This window comes from Leptodactylus fuscus, chromosome 9, assembly GCF_031893055.1.
Source record: "Leptodactylus fuscus isolate aLepFus1 chromosome 9, aLepFus1.hap2, whole genome shotgun sequence".
In the NCBI taxonomy this organism is placed as follows: domain Eukaryota; kingdom Metazoa; phylum Chordata; class Amphibia; order Anura; family Leptodactylidae; genus Leptodactylus; species Leptodactylus fuscus.
Window position 1 is genome coordinate 58,187,316 of NC_134273.1, and position 24,490 is coordinate 58,211,805.

The window sequence follows — 24,490 nt, forward strand, 5'->3', positions numbered from 1 at the left end:
ATTTCTCTGCTGTATAATAGATGCCTTGACCAACAGAAGGGACTGCGGGCAGGCTCGGGGTGCATGCACCATGGTTTTTGTGATTTGTGTCTGTACATAAGTTACAACAAGCAAAAGTTTAAAGAGAAATAGTGTATAAACTTGAGTAAATCCAAAGCTAAAGCAGAAGGTTATCTATGAATAATGGAAGCCGTGCGGGCTTACTTCTACAGAAGACAAGTCTCTCTAGAGCGGATGTAATGTGCTTGTATGAAGAGCAGGAGCTTTCTGAAAATCAGTCCTGGAATATGGAATAAGTTGCTCCTTGTCAGATTCTGCTGGAATACAAAAAAAACAGTCATACGAGGAGAGGAGAAAGGAGGTTTCAATCAATAAGAAGACACGGGAAAGTCACAGGAAGGCAGAAGTTAGAAAGCTTAGAGCAAAGTGAATGACTTTACTGCAATCCCTAACATAGTGTATTAGATATATTGTGGTGACTTGTACGCCATGTGTCTATTGTAACTTTTATCATTATCGTACAAAACATCATCCACTATGGATTTGCAGTCTGATCCATTATAGAAGTGTTACTAGATTGTTAAGGGTGTTTCTGAAAAAGCTGGACTCTTGCAGCAGAATTTTGATTGCAGCTCTGGGGTATCATGCAAAGTATATGCAAAGTTACTCAACTTTATGTGTACAGTTTAAATTTTTATAAGGTTTTATATATGATTTTCCATAAATACATTATATCACATTAGATATAAAATATGGGATAATTGTGATGTAATATATAGGGCAAATGAATAAAATTCAAAACAAAAAAGGAAATACAATAAAGACAAGGACCGTACGTGGCAGTGTAAAAGTAAAAAAACGCAGCTAATAATAACCGGACAGTCTCCATTCATACCGCCCCGCGTCCTTACTCATCCCCAACTCTGGAATACATGCAATCAAATAGCGGTTTCCCCCCTCCCATGTAATTACATGGCACAAACAGTAAGGTAATATCAGCAACCTGTTCCATTTTATGTGGGTGTATCCATAGTTATGCCCTACTCTGTATTAAAGTGCCCAATTCTACTTGACAATGGGAAGAATGAGGGTGAGAGTAAACTGGATTTCATTCCCTTTGGTGGTAGAATCAGCTGATGATACACAGAGAAATGAGCAAATAGCGCTGTTTTCTGTGTAGTGGCTGAACTGGGTCATTACGGCTTATCTCCCATTCAGGTGATCTGCAGTACCTGATCTGGCCACTACTCTGAGAACGGAGCTGTCTACTGCACTGCAGCTCATTCCTCTTGTACTCCAATGAGGTCTTTCTTCACTTTCTTGATGCAGGAATCCCAATTGTACCCGCCTACATTGCTCCATTTGTCCGGTATTACAGCTAAGTTCCAATGAAGTGAATGGAGCAGAGATTCAATACCAGACACATCCTGCAGACAATTGTGGCACTGTTTTTAGGAAAGCAGCCTTGTTTATTTCATCCGGATCCCATCTGACATATATGATATACATCCAGTGTATCTATACTTTCCCATCCAGCTGGCACTGTCTCCTCCTAGTATGACCTTGTGGCTTTGTACTATTGCAGGTTGTCATCACCTGTTATTACTTTTATGCTGCCAGCTTTCAGTTTATATATTTTCTGTATAATAAAGTAACTTGAAGACCACTTGGGAAACACCTCAGCAGAATTTGCATTGATAATTTGGATACATGAATGCACATTAGTCGGAGCTCTAATATAATGTGCTAAATACTTACTAATTTTACCAGAAATTCATTTACAGCATCTGTGTTTTCTGCCAGTGCCAATTAGTGGCTTTGTCTAGAAATCATTATCTCGCTAATATGAGCGTGCTCGGCCCGCTGTAGTGTTTACACACTGACCCTGCCATTTATTATCAGAATGGAAATTGTGTTAGGGAATACGGTAAGGTATATAATGCGGTTTGATGTGAGATATCATGTACATGTGACATCTGCATTTTCTACAGATTCCATACGTAGCCATTCATTGCAATATGTTTATTCAGACGTCAGTGTTTCTTGCAGACCATAAACGTGTCCTTTTATTTTTTTGTTGGGAAAAATTCATATGACCTGGGGAATGGCTATTAAAAATGTGCAACCTACGGACGCATCAGTATCTTATATTAGTACTGTACAAGTATTATAGGATCTAGTAGGCCATCGGTATTAAGGATCTTTAGTACTCCAATCCTCATAACAATTGCTCCTACAGTATGCTCTGTAATGTGGATGTGGATTTATACGACATAGGTTTATATGCATATTGTTTTTATGTAGATTGTGAGCTCCATATAGGGCTCACAATCTACATTTTTCCCTATCAGTATGTCTTTGGAGTATGGGAGGAAATCCACGCAAACACGGGGAGAACATACAAACTCCTTGCAGATGTTGTCCTTGGCAAGATTCGAACCCAGGACTCCAGTGCTGCAAGGCTAACCACTGAGCTACCATGTTGCCCCATAGGTTTACATTCATATTGATAGTGGCCTTACAGTTGCTGATCAAATACTAAGTACATTATGCAGTATCCTTTATGGCTACAATTTTTACATGGCATGGTTGTTAATGCTAAACTGGTTGTATCTACAATGTGTGGTTGGAGATCAACGTGTAGTTCATACTTGCAAGCAACAAGGTTAAACAGTGAAGTATTAGGAAGTTTTCTGGACCTAAAGATGAATACTTTCTATGGGAAACCTAAATTTTCACTCAAGATTTCATATAAGTCTAAATTTTATCCTTTAGGTTTACCCAGGTTGCAGGTTATTAGGACTTACAACGGGTACCCGGCACCTCCAGTGAACAATGGCCCTTCCCTCACCATACAAGTTGGAGACACCATCGAGTTAATACGGGCTGATCCTCTCAGTCTGTTTTGGCAGGTAGGTCTGTGGTAGTTTTATATGGGATTGTAGGATCTAGGAGAAAAGGTCCTCGCCTTACAAACTATGCCCTGTCAATGTGCAAGGATACCCATGGTGAACTTCTGTTTCTTAGATTTATCTCAAAGATGGACATTTTCCACCTTAATACCCTGACAAATTCCATAGAAACTCAAAATCCAGCACTTAAGTAAATAAAAACTTCTATGTTTAGGACTCAAAGGGAGCTTATCAAGTGTTTCTTTCACCCTAAACTGGTCCCATCGTGAGCACGATCAAGTAATGCTGCTGTAATGGTGTCCATCGCTAAGCTTTCTGTTGCCGAAAAATCAAGTTTAGGACCAGTTTAGAGTGGAAAAACCATTTGACAGGTGCCCTTCTATTTTGGGGATTTGTTGAGTTATTCTAAAGATATAAGCCCTTTTACTGTTAATGCAAATTAGAGTCTACTAGCCAAGTGGGCAGTATCGCTGTACCTTCTCTGGGATGGGGTCTCCGAGTGCTGTATGTCACGGAGTGTTACCACCCACTTGACTAGTATAACCTAATTTACATCAAAATGAAAAGAGTGTATAACTTTGGCTGAACAGATTTTGATACCTGCACATGTTATATGTTATATATACTCTAATGATGGACCCTTGGGGTAACAAGTTAGGCTATTCTGCTTTATTATCTTTCCCATTACAGCACAGGTAGTTTATTCTGAAATATCTTCAAATTTCCCTTATATGATAAAATCAAACAAAAAAATCTGATATTATTGTTTTATTTCAGGGAAAAAACATTGCCACTGGAGAACTCGGCTTTTTTCCAAGTGATGCTGTAAAACCCAGCCCGTGTGTAAGTATGATCGTATGTATTAACACTTATCTACCTGGAAGAGTCTTAAGTGTCAGAAAAAGCATAGACATGATAAATAGGCCGCTCTCCCTGAGCACTAGTCTGAATCCTTGCTGGAATTTTCTTTGGCGTTTCCAGTTTTCCACTTTAGTTACAGAGTATTGTACTGTAACAAGGGTTGAGCGATTGGGATCGGAAAAGATCGGATCCCGATCGGCGATTGAGTAAATTTCACAATCACGATCGGGTTCCGATCCCGCCTAAAAATGATTGGGAATGGAATTCCGATCCCGATCGCTCAACCCTAGTTACCTGCACAGAACCGCTGCCGCTCTCTGGAGATCCGGGCCATTGTACTCTGTCCTCTCCTCTCTCATTCAGAGGCCGGCAGAGCACCGTGTGCACCCCCGCCTCCCTAGGCTATGTTACTGATGCTGGGAGTAGGCAGGGCTTGTCGTGGCTTAGGAGAGTGTGGGCGGGTACAGGGCGAGGAGACATGAGTGATTCACTAGGGAGGTGGGAGCGCGTACGGTTCTGTGCAGGTAATTGGACAGCAGGGGGGACTAAGTGGCCGGCGGATTTTTTAATCACTACACGCTGTGTAGTGAATAGGATCGTTTTAAAATTTTCGATCATGAAAAAATCCCATTGATTTGCATTAGGATCTGAATTGGGATCAGTATCGGGTTCGGATGGAAAATGATCAGAAATCAGATCTTAAAAATTATCCTGAAATCTCAAGTTCGGCTCAACCCTAACTGTAACCCATCTGTGTTGTGTGTATATACCCCACATTTAGTAGACTGCAGAGGGGAGTGCACAAGGCCCAGTATATAAATCAATGGCCAGCTTACTAAATCATAAAAGCAGACTTTATAGATACTCTAGAACAACTAGGCTGTATCTCCTTGTCCTTAGTATATTTAGGGACATTTTGTACATATGAAGCTTCTGCATCTGGACCTGGGACTTATCCACAGATAAGATCATGTTTATTCTCACTTACTGGTCTCTTCTCCCACAGCAGGTGCCAAAGCCAGTAGATTACTCTGGACAGCCATGGTGAGTACATAGAGTCCAGTGTTTAACCTTTTCATGTTTGTCTCAGCCTATGAATTACAATGGACATGATGAAAACGTCCATCTTTCTGTACTTCTACATGTTTAGAAAATCTAGAACAGGAGTGGACAAAATACTGTGGCCTGTATGACCCAGTGTCAAACCTCCAGGAGCCAACAACAGTAGGATTTATACAGATCTGCTGTGGAATATATCTGTATTACATCCAGTCTACTTTTGGAGTAATGACTCTTCACAGTCCTTGCTTAGTACATAGCTTACAGCCTTCCCTGTCCTGCATTATAGTGGGTAGCTCTTGTGTTATCCTGAAGTTGTTTCACTTGTTTCCTGTCGATTTAAAGGGTTTCTGGCCCAAACTGATTTTTCTTACTCCTGACCTATGCACAGGATAGGCCATCAGTACACGATCTGTCCTCTGGGTGCGGGAAGGTGCTAGTGGACGGGCAGCCCAGACACCATGCAGTTCCCCAGAACCACCACTATGCTTTGGAGGGGGCTAGAGCAACTTATCTGTGTTGTGAGTTATCACAGTGCAGTGAGTATAAGTTGAAGATGGCTACATCTGTACTGTAGATTAGATATAGTGTTCACACTGAATAAGTAATCATTATTATTATTATTATTATTATTATTGTTTATATAGCACCATTAATTCCATGGTGCTTTACCTTTGAAGGTTACATACGATACACAAAATATACAGGTAGATCTAATACTAACAGTGACCGACTGGCACAGTGGGGTAGAGGGCCCTGCCCACGAGGGCTTACCATCTATGAGGGAAGGGGGGTAAAGACAGTTCAGATGGTGGTGTGGTGACAGTAGTGTTATTGGGGGTTGTAGGCATTCCTGAATAGGTGAGTCTTCAGGACCTTCTTGAAGCCTGTGATTGTGGGGGTCAGTCCAGGGGTGAACCTATGGTTTGTGCCGCCTGAGGCGGACGTCAGAAAGCCACCCCCCCCCCACTTGCCGGAGGAGGGGGCGGAGCGGAGGGGGTGTGGCTGAGCGGAGGGGGCAGGGCCGAGCGGAGTGAGCGTCGTTAGCAGGCAGAGAGCAGGCAGGGAGAGGACCTGCTCTCTGCTAAGCGTGAGGGGCGGCCACTGGCGTAGCGCTGCGTCCACAGGGCCGCCCCAATCCACCGCTCGCTTACTGTGCCGGGCTGCTGAGACGGTGATGCTAAGCCAGCAAAAATGCCGCCCCCCCCCCCCCCTCGGGGCCCTGGCATAGCGCCGCCTGAAGCGGTCGCTTCAGGTTGCCTCATGGGAGGTGCGGCGCTGGGTCAGTCTTATGTGTCTTGGTAGGGAGTTCCAGAGTATGGGGGATACATGGGAGAAATCTTGCAGACAGTTGTGTGAGGAACGGATGAGAGCAGAGCGGAGTAGGAGGTCATTGGAGGATCTGAGGTTACGTGTGGGCAGGTAGCAGGAGATTAAGTCAGAGATATATGGAGGGGACAGCTTGTGGATGGCTTTGTATGTTAACGTTAGTAACTTGAACTCAATTCGCTGGGCTATGGGTAGCTCTGGAGGAAGGCTTGTGCTTGTTAGGCATCGACACCATGATAGCATAAAAGTTGCAGAATATCAGTGATTAGAGATAGGAATGAAAGGATGCAGCCGGCACGCAGCCTGTGCCGGTGTCTGGCCGCTTAACCCCCTGCGCGCTGGCTGCGTCCATTCATTCCTATGGGAGCGTGCTATTCGAAACGGCAGTTTCGACTAGTACTCGCTGATCTCTATTAGTGATTAAATTGTGTATGTATGCTAGTACAATGTTTTCTTTTCTGCGGCATAAAATACTCAGAATTGTAATGTTTTTATATTAATGTGTAAAACGTTTTCTCCCCCCTCCAGGTATGCAGGGGCTATGAGGAGGGTGCAGGCAGAGGTGGAGCTGATGAATAGAGAAAACAGTACCTACCTCATCCGACACAGAACGAAGGAGACTAGAGAGTATGCCATCAGTATTAAGTAAGTATTTCTGAGCCCTCACAATTCAGACCTAAGATACTCAAAGTCTACATACTGAGCAAGTGTAACAGAGCTATTATAATACAAGGCAAACATTTCTAGAGGTTTTCTAGGGTTACCTACTGAGCACCCATCCTTAGTGAGCTTTAGGCTATGTGACTCCATTGCAGTGTCTGCTGAAAATTGGCTGAGTAAAAAGTCCTGCACAGAGTTTTCTTCTATTACTGAGCACTGCTGCATCATGTTTCCAGTGTGAGTTGATCCTCCCCATGAGCTGAATGCAGGATGGGCATGCTTAGTGATGATTGAGCAGTGCTTGGTAATAGAAGAAAGCTTCCCCTGTGCTCCAAGATTCTCATTTAAATAAAGAATAAAAGTTCTTTTTCTCTGCATCCCTGGGGCTCTGAAACATAAGAAAGGTATTGTTTTTATTCCGCTAACAGCATTTACAGCACCAAGGGAGCAGTTTACATTAGCTGGGGCAGTATGACTAACCCCTTCACTACATTAGACCACCAGGAATACTGACTTTACTGCACTAGATCACCAGTGATCCTGACATTAGCTGGTTTACTGTCCTAGACAACAATGGACAATAACAGTGAGCACTTGTCATTAACACGTTCAGTGCCATATACCCTAGGGATATTACATAAATAATAGTCATCATCTGAAGCCATACCCCAAGATCTCCACTGTGCATATGTAATGTTACACTGCACTCCAATAATGAATAATCAATACTTACAGTAATCCATAAAAGCTTGTGCAAACAACCGCTTCATAGGCGAAAAGGAAGCTCGCTATACCCTACAGCTATACCCTACAGATGCAGTAGTTGCTAAATGAACATTCACATGGTGTTAACAAATGTTCATTTCCCAACATCTTTTATTCACTTTGTAGTGCACCATAACATGAAAAATGGTGCAACACATGTTCTTTTATTGGGGGTTTTCTGGCCCCCAGGTGTTTTTTTTTTATGTTGGTGGCCTATCGACAGAATAAGTCATTTGTATCTGATCAGTGGGGATTAACACCCAGACCCCTCACTGATCACCTGATCCATGTTCTGATGCTGTAATAGGTGCAATACAGTAGATGAGGTTGCAGCTGGGCACCAATTACTGGAATTGGAGCGGGGTTGCTTCTGGCCCCATCCTGTGCAGTAGCTTGTGGCAGAAGTATGAGGCTGGATCAAGGGATCTGTGCAGGGTCTGGATGTAAATACCACCTAGGGGTTGGAAAATCCTTCCGTGGCTGCTACATCTGTACGTTAGCACACAACACTGGTCAGGGGGCACTGTGGTACACGTCCTGGCACAGAATTAAATGTTGTATATTATCTTATTCTCAAACATGATGTAATGTGATCATAGCAAAAAAGGAGCAGAAACCCAGCTGTTTTGTGTTGTGGTGTTGTTTGGTGTCACATCTCTATGTAGAGGTATAGGTACCTTAATGTTTGGCATGCAACTAACACTTGTCGGAGATATGTATAAATATACATGGCCTACTTCATATCCATGCTGGATATACTATATTACTCTGCACCTTTTCCATTTAGCACATCTACCTCCAAATATTGGAAGTAGCCCATAGTCACAAATAATATGCTTTTAATCACGCTGTATATAAGAGACCTAATTGGATATAAATACGATCTTGTTCCCCAATCTTTTACAAACAAACTGCATCTTTTTCTTCACCCGGCTAAATATATTCTGTTAATGAGTTGTCAGGCCTGTGTTGGATGGAATATACTCTCAGCCTCTGCAATGAATCTGTTTACTCTTATTTTGGGCCCTGCCCGCAGGTAATTATTGATCCTTGGCTGATTAAAAGCAAATTTATATTCAGAAGTTATGCCTTGCCCGCAGGTACAACAATGAAGTGAAGCACATCAAGATATTAACAAGAGATGGCTTTTTTCACATTGCAGAAAATAGGAAATTTAAAAGTTTAATGGTAAGCATTGATTCCGCTCCTTCGTGAAAAAAAAAAAATGTCACACTGATCTATTGTTTGTTAAACTCCTTCTGCCCAAAAGCATCTTGCCGCAACTTGAAAGCTATATGACTTGTTAACTAAAGAGATTGCATTATATTGCAGGGTGGGAATTCGTTATAATAGTTGGGCTCAATTATAGGTTCCTCATAGATTATTACGTATTGGTTATGAACCTACGGTCTCACTATCCATCTGATGTTGTGATTGGACAGATCCTGCTCTCCAGGGGTGCTGCAGTGCCTAAAAAATCATTTTATGCTTAGATGAAGTATTGGGGTGTGGCTGTGAATGTGTCAGTCGATCCTATAGGAATACAGTTCACAATAAAATATCGCACGGTCACAAAAAATGGGGCGTAACAAATGCTTAAAGGGATCTGGAAAGGCAAGTTCATGTTTTATTGCTTCTAGTGTGGTATTTGTCCAGGAGGTGGCCCCTACACGTGTATGGAGATGGTGGCTTAGCCAGTCCTTGGCCTGACTGATGACCCGCCTCCACATGGCATTTCCTATATGTGTCGGACGCCATTGAGAGCCTTAGGGACCCACGCAACGTGGGGAGATGTGAAGAATATTTAGTCGTAGTAGGCCCCTTAGAAAACCAATTTCTCCGATATTTAATGCTAACCATGCAGCAGTATGTATAAGTGTTGACTGCCCAGCATGTGTCTATCCTGGGTATACGGTTCCTGCGGTTGACCTAGAATATTCTTGAATTACTCAGATGACTAATGTGATATAATGCTTTTGCTTTATGGCCTGCTAGAGACTGTTGTGCTTTCCTGCTATTCATTTTTTTTTTAAGCTAAAATGAATGAAAGAGAACTGACTTTTAGGAGACGTAATAATGAAAGAGATTTAATTTTCCACATAAACTTTCCAAATTGTGCCTCTTTGTAATGGCTTTTTATAGAGTTTTACAACCCCGGAACATAGCAATAAAAGTAGAACAATATATTTGTATAATTGGAATAGAGAGAATAAATTAGTTCACTTACAGTGTAAATATACTGCTCAAATATAACTAGATATATATGTTTGCTTTGGTATATATGGAGCCTTTTAGGATAAACAGTGGATATAAAAAGTTTACACCCCCTGAGTGAGTTTATTTTGTAAAGCCTGAATCCAAGATAAATCATGTCAGGCTTTTTCCATCTTTAATGTGACCTTGCCAGCTCTGCAATTCAGAAGGAAGACAAAATTATTGTAGAAAAAAAAAAAAGAAAATATAGGAAGATGAAAGAGAACAATACCCATATTATATAAGGTGCTCATACACTTTCAGTAGCTATCAACTGACGGCTGTTCCTTCTGAATTCTCCTTAGACATGTATGCTCGGTTCAGCTGAGTCTGCATATTTTTTAATGGGGAGAGAAGAATAAGCCTCTGTCATTGGTTATACTTTGGGGAACCAAAGGATAGGCTGAGGAGGAATAGGAAGGTCTCCATGCATGTACGTCCCACCAAAATTGTTTCATTTAGCTGACTTACATATAATATATACAATATATATATATATACAGTCCTATGAAAAAGTTTGGGCACCCCTATTAATCTTAATCATTTTTAGTTCTAAATATTTTGGTGTTTGCAACAGCCATTTCAGTTTGATATATCTAATAACTGATGGACACAGTAATATTTCAGGATTGAAATGAGGTTTATTGTACTAACAGAAAATGCGCAATATGCATTAAACCAAAATTTGACCGGTGCAAAAATATGGGCACCTCAACAGAAAAGTGACATTAATATTTAGTAGATCCTCCTTTTGCAAAGATAACAGCCTCTAGTCGCTTCCTGTAGCTTTTAATCAGTTCCTGGATCCTGGATGAAGGTATTTTGGACAAACAATTCAAGTTCAGTTAAGTTAGATGGTCGCCGAGCATGGACAGCCCGCTTCAAATCATCCCACAGATGTTCAATGATATTCAGGTCTGGGGACTGGGATGGCCATTCCAGAACATTGTAATTGTTCCTCTGCATGAATGCCTGAGGATTTGGAGCGGTGTTTTGTATCATTGTCTTGCTGAAATATCCATCCCCGGCGTAACTTCAACTTCGTCACTGATTCTTGAACATTATTCTCAAGAATCTGCTGATACTGAGTGGAATCCATGCGACCCTCAACTTTAACAAGATTCCCGGTGCCGGCATTGGCCACACAGCCCCAAAGTATGATGGAAACTCCACCAAATTTTACAGTGGGTAGCATGTGTTTTTCTTGGAATGCTGTTTCTTTTTGGACGCCATGCATAACGCCTTTTTTTTATAACCAAACAACTCAATCTTTGTTTCCAAAATGAAGTTGGCTTGTCCAAATGTGCTTTTGCATACCTCAGGCAACTCTATTTGTGGCGTACGTGCAGAAAAGGCTTCTTTCTCATCACTCTCCCATACAGCTTCTCCTTGTGCAAAGTGCGCTGTATTGTTGACCAATGCACAGTGACACCATCTGCAGCAAGATGATGCTGCAGCTCTTTGGAGGTGGTCTGTGGATTGTCCTTGACTGTTCTCACCATTCTTCTCCTCTGCCTTTCTGATATTTTTCTTGGCCTGCCACTTCTGGGCTTAACAAGAACTGTCCCTGTGGTCTTCCATTTCCTTACTATGTTCCTCACAGTGGAAACTGACAGGTTAAATCTCTGAGACAACGTTTTGTATCCTTCCCCTGAACAACTATGTTGAACAATCTTTGTTTTCAGATCATTTGAGAGCGGGCTGTCCATGTTCAGCGACCATCAGACTTAACTGAACTTGAATTGTTTTGTAGAAAGAAATGGTCCAAAATACCTTTATCCAGGATCCAGGAACTGATTAAAAGCTACAGGAAGCAACTAGAGGCTGTTATCTTTGCAAAAGGAGGATGTACTAAATATTAATGTCACTTTTCTGTTGAGGTGCCCATATTTTTGCACCGATCAAATTTTGGTTTGATGCATATTGCACATTTTCTGTTAGTACAATAAACCTCATTTCAATCCTGAAATATTACTGTGTCCATCAGTTATTAGATATATCAAACTGAAATGGCTGTTGCAAACACCAAAATATTTAGAACTAAAAATGATTAAGATTAATAGGGGTGCCCAAACTTTTTCATAGGACTGTATATATATATATATATATATATATATATATATATATATATATATATATACAGTGGCGTAACTACCGTGGTAGCAGCAGTAGCAGCTGCCACAGGGCCCGGACATTAGGGGCCCGGTGGCAGCCGCTACCGCTGCATTTTTTTTTTTTTTTTAATAGGCCGTTACCGGCTGGAGTTACTCCAGCCACTAACGGGCCCTATATACTTACCGATCCTGGCAGGGGCCGGGATCGGTAAGTGACACTGCGGGCCCCACAAGCACTATTATACTCGGGGGTCTTTTCGGACCCCGAGTATAATGATCGGAAGTGCAGGAGAGGTAACTGAACATAAAAAACTGTGTTACTTACCTCTCCAGGCTCCGCGCAGGCTTCGGCCTACTTGTGTGACATCTCAGACGTCACATGATCGGGGCCTGCGTCCTCATGCGTCGCGACGCAGGCTCCCGGTCACATGACGTCCCTGACGTCATTGAAGATGGCCGCCAGCGGGGAGTCGGGAGACAGGTAAGTTACAGTGTTTTTTTTTTTTTTTATGTTGTTCTTCCCCTGGGTCTCCGATTATTATACTCTGGGGTCTGAAAAGACCCCAGAGTATAATAATTGTTAATGGGTGTCCACAACGGGGCATAATAGTGGGTGAAGGGGCCACAATGGGGGATAATACTGTGTGCAGGGGCCACTATGGGGTATAATAATGTGTGCAGGGGCCACTATGGGGTATAATACTGTGTGCAGGGGCCACTATGGGTTATAATACTGTGTGCAGGGGCCACTATGGGGTATAATACTGTGTGCAGGGGCCACTATGGGGTATAATAATGTGTGCAGGGGCCACTATGGGGTATAATACTGTGTGCAGGGGCCACTATGGGGTATAATACTGTGTGCAGGGGCCACTATGGGGTATAATAATGTGTGCAGGGGCCACTATGGGGTATAATAATGTGTGCAGGGGCCACTATGGGGTATAATAATGTGTGCAGGGGCCACTATGGAGCGTAATAGTGTGCGTAGGAATGCGGGGGGTGGGGTCGTGCGGGATTTTCGGCGTTGGTCGGGGTTTTCGAGGTCAGCCGGGGGGGGGGGGGGGGGGGCATGTCAAAGGTTCGCCACGGGGCCCCGCCATTCCTAGTTACGCCACTGTATATATATATATATATATATATATATATATATATATATATATATGTAAGTTTATTCCCATTTCTGCACAGTGCCTGGTGGCTGGGACTTACAAGTAGTTATTCATATATAACAGCCGGTTGCAAATGACCGTGCTGCCACTAGCTGGCCATGAATTAAAAGCATGGGCGGCACATAGGGGACACGGGAATGCTTTTGTGGCTCCTTTCATTAAATGAATAGGAGCCATGGAAGCAAAGGCTGCAAAATAGGTCAGGAATAGGACCTGTCCCATCTGAGGATACTTGGACTGTCAGCCGTGAAATTCACAGCCGTGTGTACGGGCCCATTGAAAAAAAAGAGTCAGTGTGCTATCCATGAAATACACGGGTAGCACACTGAGCACGGCCACGGTCATTTGTAAGGGGCCTTAGTGTACATACAAGGAGGATTTGCAATGATGAAACCACTTTTTTTCTATATCTTACTGCCATATTGACCACATTTTACAAAACCTGATTTTAATAGAGTCACAGAATGGAACAACCAAATGAAAAGATTATTTCCCCTCCAAATAATGTGGGAAAAAATTCTTAAGGAATAAATTCACAGGATCTGTGAGGGCCAAGTTGGGACTTTTTGTAAAGTTGTATCTTCTGGCCATATGATGCAGTACAAGTTGTGTAGTTTTCGGTATTATCTATACTCCAGACAAGTTGCTCCAGAAGGTCTGACATCACGTTGAGTCTGTAGAGATGAGCGAACACTGTTCGGAACAGCCGTTTCGAACAGCACGCTCACAGCACGCTCCCATAGAAATGAATGGAAGCGGCCGGCATGCGGGGGGTTAAGCGGCCGGCCGCCGGCAAAGTCTGCGTGCCAGGTGCTTCCATTCATTTCTATGGGAGCGTGCTGGTCGGATCGGCTGATCCGAACAGTGTTCGCTCATCTCTAGGACTTGAGTGGTATTTCCTGGTGGGCTGGTGGACAGAAGATCCCACTGTAGATTGTAGTGGCTCCATTATTGTATTGCACCCTGTTCATATAATTGTACTGAACCTGTCTATGGTTTTTTAATGGGAATGTGGTAATACATATTATATACAGGGACAATATTGCTTACATAATAGGTGTATTTGTTTTTTCTGTACAGGAACTTGTAGAATATTATAAGCATCAGTCTCTCCGAGAAGGTTTTAGGAGTTTGGACACAACTCTTCTTTTTCCTTACAATGCTCCAGAAAATCAAGCGGGACTTGCAAGTAACCGGCCATCAGGAATATGTAAGTATTTCTTCATCTACCTGTGGGTGACTCAATTACTTTCATCTCTAGTAGTCCTTTAAGGCTGCACACATCAGAAACTACAAAGTACAGTATGGCGGCCATTTATTCATTTTTGGAATTTGGAAGCTGGGTACTCCCTATGATATTTGCCTCTGTTACTTTCTAATGTCAATGAATGGTTGATATCACACGATACAAGTGAGTTGAACTAGCAATAGTCCCGTAGGTCCTGAGCTAAATGTAAAGCTGCTATTAGTACCCCTTATAGCTTCGCCCCTGGATTCACAGCCCCAGAAAAGTTGCCGGCCCTATAGTAGAGCATTATGCGGATATTCGCTGCTGTTGTCCACAAGGTACAGTTCTTAGAGCCGCATTATAGGTTGTTACATCTCCAGCAGGCTCAACATTCATACAGATGGTGGCATTACAACTCTGAGCTGGAGCCGCACTGAGTGCCAAGAACAGGATCAGATCCCATCCTATGATATCAGAAAAGCCATTCCCAAAGCTAGCCTTAGAAAAGCTTTCTGGATCTAAAACAACAAGATCCAGTCCTGTTCCTGGCATTAAATATAACTTGATTCTTATTCTTCTTGTGTTCTGTGTAGATCTGGTGTAGTATCCTCCCGTCAGAGTATGCATGCAATATACAGATGTAGTAAAGTTTAACTGGCTGCAGCAAGTTATTAGACTCAAGTTAAACTCTTCTGCCTCTGTACATTTTGGGGTGTATATATGACACGCAGCATGCTCTACTTTTTACCCATCCTGAATTCTTCTAAATGAAAAATATAGTAATAAGTAATGTGTTTGTGTGCGGAGATCTGGAGGGTAAAAAGTGCTTGTAGTCTTAAGCACCATGTTATTGCATGATGGGTAGAGGTAGCACTGTCTGATACCGCATGCTCACAGCTGTCAGGAGAAAGCGACAGGTCAGGCTTAGGCTACACAGCAATTTTGGGCATGACACATGATATGTACCGGTAGTCACTTGTCACTGTTTTACACAAGAAGTAGCGTACGGTAATAACATTTTTCTGCTACAGAGCTCCTTATCCACTGGAGGGAGTATCATTGTGAATGACTGTACCCATCACTAGGGAGGACTTAGGTCCTATCTACATAATGCTTTACTGGCCAGTGTGGTGGCTGCAAGTAGCTAGAATTATATTAAAGATGTCTGTCTCCGAGCAGAGGACGTGGAGCTCTGAATCAGAAAACTGAGCTCTGACTACTTTATGGATATAGTACTAAATATATAGGTAGAGTGAAACACTAAACGGTATAGAAGGATGGACATTCCCTTTAAAAGGAAATACTAAAGCATTATAGTGCAAAGTCATATATTATATTGCAGACTGTCATATTATTATAGTGCACAGTCATATATTATTATATACGCAGTCATATATTATCATTCCATTCACACAGTCATACATTATTATAGTACATTGATAGTCATATATTATTTTATTGCATTCACACAGTCATACATTATTATAGTACATTGATAGTCATATATTCAGACAGTCATATTATTATAGAGCATTCACGCAGTCATATATTATTATAGTGCACATAGTCATATATTATATATTGTTATGGTTTCATTCACACAGTCATAGATAATCAGAGCCAATATAAACAGAAGACAGTATTTGCAGCTCATGCATTACTTGATGTGAGGACACAGGCCACCCGTCCCTGCACTGTGCTGTGTGTGTGGCTTTGGCGCTTGTTATACCAGTTGCGCTGCTCAATGATGCTGTGGTTTTATTTCTCAGTGACATTGTGACGTGGTAGTGACTCTCTGGTCTTTGCTTGTTTGTCTTCTCTCCAAGCGACGTCTGTGCTATGTGGGTTTGCTTTTGTTACTGCGCCTGAGTACAGCTTTGTGCCCCCCTCCACTGCTCCCTTCTGGTCAGGTAGCTATGGCACTGCTTTCTTTTCCACCTGCATGTCCCTTACTCTCACTACAAAGCTCCCGGCTGTCAGATTAGGAAACAACAGACACCCAAAACATGATCAGTGATGATGTAGTAACAGCTAATAAAATTATTCAGCATCAAAGGGGCATAATGGAGACACTTTAAACATCATGCAAGGTCCATGCCTTATTACCACTTGCTGCGAAGCCTGGCGTACTCCATCCCTTTTGGCTGCATACAGATGTGTCCACCCTTACCTTATCCGGAATTTGGTTAAGGACGCCAATTACTCATGAAACCAGTTCAATATCATGGCATGTTAGCAAAGCTGTAGAAAGGTTCAGTTCACAAAGACAAGTGTCCATACAAAGACACATATTGGATTGACATCTTGTGACAGAATATCACAAAAGCATGCTTTTTCATATAAACCTGGTAATCTTGGGATAAGTTGGAAAGGTAAGAAAAGACACATCTATATGTGTGTCCTAAGTGAACATTGTTCTTGTCACTAATACTGTCTAAGAGACATTGCAAGCTTTAGACTAGACTTAAGATGCAACAGATTTATCACAGTAGTTGACACTGGATGATATTTTTGGTGCAGCTTTATTACTGACTACTCTGGTTTGTACCACTTATTAGTTGGCTTACTTTGCAACAGAGTTTTTGAGTCTGGCGCAGGTTGCTGCCTATGCAGCCCTGCCCTCTTTCCGACAAGCCATACTCCTCTTCCTATAAGCCGGCCTCTTATCGAACTAGACCAGTGTCCATAATACACAGTAAATGTTGCCACAGCTTGTATGAACGTCAGGTCTCTGGCGCAAGTTAAGTCATCAGTTTTGCAATTCTGCCCCATTGCGTTTAGTGGAGATTTAGAGGATGTGAAGTAGATCCTGGAATTACTATGGATTTCGCCACCTGACATAACTGGAGCATGCTACTACTGGGGTAGATGTAAAGGTCTACCACAGCCATTAACTCTTCATATATCTTTGTGTTAATGCATTCTGTATTTTGGTAAATTATTTGTAATCTGTTATTATTGGAATAAGTCATAATAATATGCAGGGAACATCAAGATCATTAGCAATAGAGGGCAGCATCCGATCTATGAAAGGGACACAACCTGTAAACTGTTGCATTATAAGCCATAGCCACTGAGGTCTTATTCACATATCCGCATCCTCTTCCGCATCTTTTCATTTGCAGATGATTCTGTCTGTGGTTGATCTGGATTTCACATCTATAAAAAGCAGATCAAATTTTTATTTTATTTTTTTGTTTAATTCAGTATACTTTGTATGTCTCTGGGTTAGCGATAACCAGATGAAACACAGATGTCATCCATTTTTTTTTGTGTGGGCCTACGGTCCTCAAAAAATCATGGACGTCTGTTGAAACGAATAGGTACGAAAAAGGCGGGCACCATGTGAACGTGATATGCAGATGTGTGAATAAGGCCTGAAAGTGAAGGTGAATCCCACAGTTGCCTTAAACATTGCTAGTCATCCAATACAACTGGAAGAGTTCCGGATAAAATCACATATTAGGGAATTGCTGTCTAAGCCTGTCACTAATAGTTTAGCTCACATAGCTCCAGATATGCACGTCAGCCTGTATTAGGACATGTGAGCAATGAAGCAGTGAAAGATCACTGATCTAATCGTCCCTCAGTATTGATCACCATTAAACATTGGCAACTCTGAAAATTGTGTTCCCAAGCATGCTACGTTGTCTCTTTGCTCTGACACTCAGAGATTTGGACACTTGGAATAACACAAGAAAAGTCTGGGGAGAAATACATTCTGTGTAATAGTCAGATTACATATAATATATAGCAGTATAGTGGTATCATTGTAACTTTGTATCCGGGAAAACGTGTGGCACTCCTGATACACACTGTAGAACCTAAGGGGTCAGTGTAACATATAGATTACTAATACTAAGGGGTTGTCCAATTTATTCAGTTATAAGACTATAGGGTGTAAAAAAAAATTGTAAACTGACCTTTTACAGGTCCTCGGGCTCCGGTGACTGTATACTGTTTCCTGCTGTTGCTGTTATGGTCAGGTGAACGTGGCAGCCATTGGATAAAGCAGGGCAAGGATCAAGACAGGCTGACGCGGGGACACCTTGACCCAGAAAACTGGCATGAATTATAGAGCAGGGGAATCTGAATTAGCACAGGTTATAGGATTAGGAATGAGCACAGGTTATAGGATTAGGAATGAGCACGGGTTATAGGATTAGGAATGAGCACGGGTTATAGGATTGGGAATGAGCACGGGTTATAGGATTAGGAATGAGCATGGTTCATAGGATTAGGAATAACTACGTAGCATCAAGAGTATAACATTGTTCTTCCCAGAATCCAGATCTCTGACATGCTTTCAAGTATCCATTAAAAAGCCATGCATTGTCTAATATATGAAGTCTTCAGTCCGCCATATCCCAGTATATCAATAAATTAGCTATTTAGCACTTTTAGTTCTTGGACTATCCTAGTAAGACCTTTCTATTGTAGTGTATTCTGCACACCAGAAATCCATTGTAAACTATAGCCATAGTAATAACCATTTCTCCTACTGTCCATCATGTCACAGATTAATACAATTCTTTCTAACCATTTTTTCTCCTTCATACCATTCATTTTATATGACTTCAGTTTTTCCTCTTATAACTTGTTTCCATTATTCTTTCAGTCCTGAGTCCCAAAATTCTAGGTATTGCCATTGCACGCTATGATTTCTGTGCTAGAGACATGAGGGAGCTGTCCCTATTCAAAGGCGATGTGGTAAAGATCTATACCAAGTCTGGGACCAATGGCTGGTGGAGAGGAGAATCGAATGGCAAGGTAAGAAAAAAACACATCCATCATTTTTTGCTCATTAGAACTCCTGTAGGTGGTCCTAAGATGTTCTTTTTCATGGCTAGCACACGGAGCCATTATTTTGTATGACCCCATCCATACACCTGTGTATTATCATGGGTCCTATTCCTGGTCCAGGCTCTTGGCTGATTCCAGACAATGAAGAATGAAGGGGTCCATGTAGGTCATACACCGGACAGGGATATGACCCATGTGCCGCCTGTGCCGTTTTGCAACAGACCCTTTGATAAACACATTCATAACAGTAAAAATATGCTGAAATTAAAGTGGGCATCCAAATGATTTATATGGCTCTTGTAGATGCAAACAACCTCATTCCAGGACCACTGAACTCTTTGTTTCTTTACATTACGACCCTATTTCCTGGGGACATGTAGGGAGAACTGAATGATAATATAACACGTTAATGACTGTTAATTTATTTACTCAGGCCGATGCCGACTACACCAGCACATTTACACTATCACCAATTATCAGAAACCATCGTTCTCCCCTGCCCTTTTACAATGGGTACACTTAAGATTACCTCGCTTAATGTATGAGGTTTTAATACCACGCAGAAATGAAGCTAGGTCTTTACCCTGGTACGTAAATCTCACTCAGATATTGTGTTCCTCCAAGTAACCCATTTCCGCGTACACCATGTCCCATCTCTCACCCAAATAATGATCGCTCTTTGTTACCATAGCCCATATTCTTCAGCCTAGAGGTGTTAGCATAGCCTTGCGGACTTCCTGTTCGTTCTAGTTTCCTCTACACCTGGGAACCTTGCTACCTACACACTTGCAGAGATAATTTTCTCCCCCGCCCTCCACCTTGTTTGTTTGTTATATTTGCTTTCTGTATGCCCATTGGTACCCCACATGCACCTACATAACTTACTTTGCATGGACTCTGGTTTCATGTGAGCCCACCGACTGCCTCCCCCCCTCCCCATTTCTCATCTCTTTTCTTGTTATCCATTACTGACCAGTGGCGTAACTAGGAATGGCGGGGCCCCGTGGCGAACTTCTGACATGCCCCCCCTGCCCCCCATTGAGGTGGATGGGAGGTATACAAATAGCGCATCACATTTACCTCTATAGTTTCCATAACTAAACAGCTATAGAAACAGCAGAGCTCAGCTTGAACATGACATCCATTGTGTGTTAATGGTAAAAGAAATGGCAGGACTTATATGTTGTTTTTTTTTATCTCTCCAGGTTGGCTGGTTTCCATCCACATATGTAGAAGAAGATGAATGACATGAAAGATCTTCAGTGTAACACTGGAAATAGTTGTAAAGTTTGCAGATGTCCACTTAAGCACCCTGGTAGCAAGGAGCAATTGCTGAATTCTCCATTGTCTCAGTACTGATCATGTCACTAGCGAGCATGCTCGGTACGGTGGGGGAGGTGGGGGGACACATGCTTTAGGAATGTACCACAGCATTGCAGGCCTGAGGGTGCACGGACTTGGTACACCAGTGTGTGAGACGTACTGAAAATACAGAACAGCAAAGCCCATATCTTTATTTGCCAAACAGAAGATGTACTAACTAGTAATGTGTTGGCAAAACTCACACATCCAGTGCCTATAAAATGTTATTACCACAGCCGACTTTTTCATGTTTTATTTTATTACAGTATTAAATGAGTGAATTTATTTAGGCTTTAATTAGATTATTTAATGTGAAAATTAAACAATCCGTGTTATGCACAGTTATTTAATACCAATATCTGAATGCATAACTGATCACCCCTGAAAGTCCTTGGAAAAGACTCCACGGGGCAGTCAATGTATGCAAGAGCCATCTCTGCACATTAAGACACTGCAGTGTTTACCCATCTCTTGTTCTAAACTTTTTATCGTGTGGATCAAGAGTGAACAGCCACAGGTTTTCGACTGAAATAGATTTGAACATTGACTGAGGCCATCAACCTTGTCTTTTAGGGAACACTACACCTATGAAGGAAGGATATAGGAATGAAGGAAGGATATAGGAATGAGAACAATTAACATTAATGGTTGTAGAGTGAGGAGTGCAGATAGAGTCCCCTCCAACTGTGTCCAATACCATGAACTCTAATGTAAAAAAAAAAACATGTCAAAAGCTTTCAATTGTCGTGTTTTTTTACATGAGAGTGAATGTAGATGAACACCAGAGGGAGGGGCAACGGAAATTAAGGGGCTGTTAACACAGCGGGAAATGAAGAAGAATTGAGGTGGACTTCCATCTTACATTTATTTTCCAGCCTTCCGGGTCCCATGGGCTTTCCTTCACCGATCAGCCACAGTTGAATGAACTTAATCCGACACTTCTTTTTCAGAATTGTTTGATCTCTGCCTCTCATTCAAAGCAGTGGAAATCAGAATCCACCTCAAAATCAGTGCCCGATTCTGCCATATGAACAAACCCTTACACTGGAAATATAGATGACTTTTTTTAGATTCAGGTCAATATTTTTCCATTCTAGTCCAGTAAAACTGATACATTTCCAAGGTTTTCATCCTGAGCAGTTGGATCTTTGCAATACTTGACAACGTCTTTTAGAGTAGGGAGATGGAGACATGACTACATTCACATTTGTAAATTTTCAATTATGCCGGACAGGAAACATTGCACAACAAGTGGTGCAAACTAAATGAATGTGTATTAAAATATATGCATTCAGTTATTATCTATGTAGTAACTACAATGAATGTAATATGAAACATGAAAAATGCAAAAGTGGGAGGAAGAATTTCTATATACTATAGGTACTGATATACATACCCTTACATATGTAACAGAGCGGTATGTGTCCTTACTCAATAGATTCTTTGTATCTGCATAGTGATAACTGTTAGATTAAAGGGGATATCCACTTTCTAATATTGATGGTCTATTCTAAGGATAAGTCATCAGTATTAGATATGTAAGGGTCCGACACCTAGGACTCCTGCAGATCAGATGCCATGCTTCTCAATCATTGTGCAATTTGTAATGGTCACCATTGGCAGTGTGGCTCCTGGCATGTAAAACTTATCAGAGCAGCTGATCTGCGGGAGTCCCTGGTGTCGGACACTCACAGTTCTAAGGTTGTTGACCTATCGTAAGGATAGGCCATCAATGTTAAAAATTGGCTAACCCTTTTAAGACTATGTAAGACTATACCTGAGCTTGGTAGAAATGAATGAGTGTTGGAAATGACTGCATTGAGCTCTGCTACATCTGATCAACCCTCCTCTGTCTGAGATATATATTCACATATAAATATATACGTAGTGTGTACAAAATGGGCCTGCCATGCTTTACACCATTCTTTACTAGAAAATGTAGTTTAATGGGATAACTACAGAGAAGATAGGAGGAGCGGCTGGAAATATATTGTAACTCTATGTATTGCAGCATGCTCTATTATTTATGAATTTCCAAATTTTGTCTGTATTATTTTTTTTCCAACCTGTAATGTGAATGCACAGAAATTTTGTTCTATATTTTGTACTATGATTCTGTCTGAGATTCAGATCCTATTATTTATTGCAAGATGTAGAATTAACAGTATTAATTTCTCTTTTTCTACCACCTATGAAAATGTTTAGACGCCACTTTTTTCATTACGTATCTTCACTTTAAACAAGCTTCTGTATTATATTGGTTTTTTTACTTGACAATAAGTTACTGAATAAACCACAGACAAACGCACAGAAAGCATGTGTAGTTTTCATTTTTATCCAAAGATAAAACTTCTTAGGGAATGTTCACACAGAGATTATTGCAGGCGGATTTTGATGCGGAATCTGCTTCAAAATCTGCCTGTAAAAATGGCTCTCATTCACTTCAATGGGAGCCACTCCCTTTTTTTTCCCGCTAGCTAGTAGCGGAAAAAAGAAGCGAGATGACCCTTCTTGCCGCGGATTCCGTGGCTCGAGACACACTCCTGTTTAGGCCCATTCATTCGGGTCTAATCAACGGCGGTATGCCGTGACGGAATGTTGACAAGGCGAAAAAGGTTTCTGCGACCTTTTCCTCTGTGTGAACATACCGTATATACTCGAGTATAAGACAAATTTTTCAGCCCAATTTTTGTGCTGAAAAAGCCCCCCTCGGCTTATACTCGAGTCAGGAAAAAAAAATTATTATTTTTTTTTTTCTTAGGAGGGAGGTCTATGACCAGCCACAATATCAATGTATAAAAAAAAAAAAAAAAAAAAGATTTTAAAAATAATTAAAAAATAAAAGTTGTAAATCCCTCCTTTCCCTAGAATACATACAAAAGTAGAAAATGACAGTGAAACACATACACATTAGGTATCCTGTGTCTGAAAGTGCCCGATCTACTGAATATAGGGTATCTGCAGTGCTCCTGTTCCATCAGGAAGAGGTTAATAGGAGCACTGCAGATACCCTATATTCAGCCAGGCTGAATTCCAAGTGGGGGAAGAAAAAACCCAGTCCTCAAGCTCAGTGAAGGGGCAGACAGGCAACCAAAACACCCCCTCCCCTTTCCCAGCATCTACTGCATCCAAAAATTCTGACCATTTTAATTTTTGAAATTTTCCAGCAGCTGCTGCATTTCCCTCCCTAGGCTTATACTCGAGTCAATAAGTTTTCCCAGTTTTTTGTGGTAAAATTAGGGGCCTCGGCTTATATTTGGGTCGGCTTATACTCAAGTATATACAGTACCTTTACATTGCTTATATCAGGTAAATGCATATAAAGCAAAATTGTATTATCAAAGTAACTAAAATGATCACTAAATTTTTAACACAATTTGTATAAATCCGTAGGACAAGTGAAGATCAGAACCTTTGTAGTTTATCATGTTAGAGAAAAATTCTTCTTTCTCCACTTATTTGGCTGTGTTCTTCCTCCTCCCTGCTAAGCTGACATTCACTCTGAAATCTCTGCACAATTCTGTCCTGCTAGAGAAAGGCCCTATTTAAGAATTAGACCCCTCATTCTACCATTCTACTTCATGGCTGGACTATTGTAATGGCCTAGACACATTCCCCATAGAATACTGGAGTAACCCTTGCTCGGTGCACCATCATCTGCAGAATTTTGGGGGAATTCATTGCCATTGAGTACATAAACCTAAATAGTTGGAGCACAGAAACTGACATTTATCTAAGGATATGACATATTTCCTTAGAATAAATAGAGATTATATCTTTTAAGAGAAAACAATATTTTCCTTGCTACTTCTGTATGTGCATTTGCGTTTTGCATTCTGCAGGAAAGTAAGCGTGACACGGATAAGAAATTCATATTCCCCAGTACACAAGAACTGATTTGGAAATTATTGTTATGAAGTTTTCGGCAGCCTCGTGGTAGAAATATATTAATATATTAAAGCTTTTCTAATG

General features: G+C 41.4%; 1 protein-coding gene across 3 annotated transcripts in view; it reads left to right on the plus strand.

The window, feature by feature from the left end:
• VAV3 (vav guanine nucleotide exchange factor 3) overlaps nt 1-22,787 on the plus strand; it is a 151,892-nt gene extending 129,105 nt beyond the window's left edge. The window contains exons 20-27 of one of the 3 annotated variants that reach the window (XM_075287705.1): nt 2,776-2,912; nt 3,690-3,755; nt 4,780-4,817; nt 6,690-6,806; nt 8,687-8,774; nt 14,206-14,335; nt 18,972-19,123; nt 20,362-22,787. In XM_075287705.1, the coding sequence (XP_075143806.1) occupies nt 2,776-2,912; nt 3,690-3,755; nt 4,780-4,817; nt 6,690-6,806; nt 8,687-8,774; nt 14,206-14,335; nt 18,972-19,123; nt 20,362-20,403 (770 nt within the window). In that variant the 3' untranslated portion in view covers nt 20,404-22,787. Of the gene's footprint in view, nt 1-2,775; nt 2,913-3,689; nt 3,756-4,779; nt 4,818-6,689; nt 6,807-8,686; nt 8,775-14,205; nt 14,336-16,179; nt 17,217-18,971; nt 19,124-20,361 lie in introns of those variants that run through there. The other 2 variants (XM_075287706.1, XM_075287707.1) reach the window with 2 other exon arrangements.
• Nucleotides 22,788-24,490: the final 1,703 nt, after the last annotated feature.